We start from the raw sequence: 2,328 nt of genomic DNA, 5'->3' as shown, positions 1-2,328 counted from the left end.
AATTAAAAGGCATATATTGGCCCTTCATTCAATCAATTTGTTTAATCCTCAAATATTTTTTGTTTTAAATCATAAGAACCTCTCTTAAGGAGGGCCCTTTGAATCCACCATGGTGGAGTAAACCTCGAAGCCTATGCAATGCACCCTCAAAAGTTACTTACACGGGTTTAATCCTCAATTAAACAAACACAATGACACTAACTATATATATATATATTTATGGAGATGCAAATTATACATATTTCGCACATTCAACGTGTACCATCTACAAAAAGATTCAATGTTTTTTTTTTTGAGAAGAAAGATTCAATGTTAGATAAACGAATGATCACAAGAAGAATCATAATCTAATAGAGAAAAGGCTGGTTATGATGTAACTTGAAAGAGTATTCGCTTCGGTAGTTGAGTTTGAAACTCAAACGGCAGTAAAAAAAATATGAATTTCCGAAAAAGCGTAGCCTAGCCCTATCATTATATTGTGGGTCTTTTTTTAATTGAGATCCTTTGAAATTGCAAACAAAAAATCCTTAATTTCTTTGGAATTCAAATCTTGGGGTTGTCAAAAAAATATATCATTACAAAGTCCTAAGCTGAAAAAGATAATACAAGAGTCTATTAAAAGGTATAATTGGCCCTTCATTCAATCAATTTGTTTAATCCCAAATATATATTTTTACATCGCAACACGGTGGTGGAGTAAACCTCAAGACAAAGTGCAATGCACCCTCAGAAGTTCCCTACACGGCTTTAATCCACCAATTAGATAAACACAATTACACTAACTATATATATATATAACCACCATCATTTTCTTGTCAAATAATGTGACTTTAGTTACAAGCTTCACTCAACAAGTGTAGAAATCAGCAAGCTCGTCCATGGACCCCAATTGAGAACCATCATTATCAATCATCCACAACAAGTGCTCGAACAAAACCACCTCACAAGCAACCACAACTTGGTTATTATCATCGTCATCATCGTTAAACCCACCTGACCTCTCTACAAGCTCTTGAAACAGAGGATGGCAAATGGTATCCGAGCTCAACAAATACCTCCTCCTAGATTTCCCAACATAAACCGCCTGAAGCTCCTCCCGCGCCGCCATCGTCTTGTCCTCTGTCTCCACTGCTGCTGCTGCTGCTGCTATCGAACTGCTCCTGCAACCAAGCTTGCTGAGAGACGGCCATCTCTTAATCGCTGACTTTAGCTTCCTTAGTTTGCCAGTTTTGGCCATTTTTGTTGGTCTAATAAGAGAGAAAGTAGAGAGTTTGTTCTGTAGAGAGATAATTAATGCAAGGTTTAATTTGTATATAAAGAGAGTGGGTGTGGGTGTGGGCACTGTTGGGGCACATGCGTGGCCCATTATTTGATTAATTCCAGGGAAGACAATATATTTAGGGGATGCCAAACCAGTTGCACTCCTTTGGTTTTTTTTTTTTTTTGGTGTGGCCTTTTAGTGCTGGTTTAGGCTAACAAATCCATATATACACTAGCAACAATTTGTTCGTTTTAGGCGAAAATCCGCACGACTTTATCTTCCCAAACCTAGCAATAGCCTATGTTAGTTTGGGTTTAGAAAAATCAATTGTTGTTAGTTAGAAACTTTGGGCTCAATTATATTCTGCACTAAGTCCCACATCTAAGCAATGTGGGATCGTTCCAATATATATATTTATATATATACACACACTTTATATGTTGATTGAGAGGGTTAATTGTTAATCATTTGGGCAATAGCATAGTTGGTTATTTCTCCGGACTTAAGGCGTAAAGAATCTTGTCTGAGGTCGGGAGTTCGATTCTAAGCTGACACAGCTATTTCTAAGTGGTGTGCGCTAGATCTCAGCCCAACTAACCTCTCAGGCGGATTTACGTGTGCTTAGCTTGATCTAAGTTCGGACTTAGTAGATTATTGAATGGGCATGCTTGCTGAATCGTTATTAATTTTTTTAAAAAAAAGGGTTAATTGATACTAGGCACCACAAAGAAATTTAACTAACATTTAAAGGGCAAGGGTAATTATGCAACAAAAAATAATGGTATGGTTTGGTTTGGTGTTGGTTCTTGTCTCTGTTGATGAATGCTTGACAAAAAGAAGAATCTGTTGGGTTGGTAAGCAGCCAATAGCCCCCATTTGGGGGCACCAATTGTGTGTTTTGATGAAAGCAACTAAGCAAGGTTACATAACAAACAAGGCCACAACTCACAATTAATTATGTGGTCTGAGCTGCTGCTTTATCTACATATATATGCGTTACAGTTCTACCACTACATTAATCTTGTCTTCCATACATACATACAAAAATATATATACATAAATATATA

At 36.9% G+C, this 2,328-nt stretch overlaps 1 protein-coding gene across 1 annotated transcript; it reads right to left on the bottom strand.

Annotated features, from left to right (window-relative positions):
- Positions 1–574: 574 nt before the first annotated feature.
- On the bottom strand, positions 575–1,282 carry LOC119983131 (auxin-responsive protein SAUR78-like). The gene has a single exon (XM_038826811.1). It carries the CDS (start codon positions 1,235–1,237, stop codon positions 848–850), a length of 390 nt encoding a protein of 129 aa, XP_038682739.1. The 5' UTR covers positions 1,238–1,282; the 3' UTR covers positions 575–847.
- Positions 1,283–2,328: the final 1,046 nt, after the last annotated feature.

Source organism: Tripterygium wilfordii, chromosome 17 (genome assembly GCF_013401445.1).
Source record: "Tripterygium wilfordii isolate XIE 37 chromosome 17, ASM1340144v1, whole genome shotgun sequence".
Lineage (NCBI taxonomy): Eukaryota > Viridiplantae > Streptophyta > Magnoliopsida > Celastrales > Celastraceae > Tripterygium > Tripterygium wilfordii.
Note: the sequence above shows the minus strand (reverse complement) of the source record. Positions and strands in the feature narration are given on the sequence as shown.

Coding starts and splice junctions, on each gene's coding strand:
- LOC119983131 (XM_038826811.1), bottom strand. CDS start 1,237: ATGGCCAAAACTGGCAAACTAAGGAAGCTAAAGTCAGCGATTAAGAGA.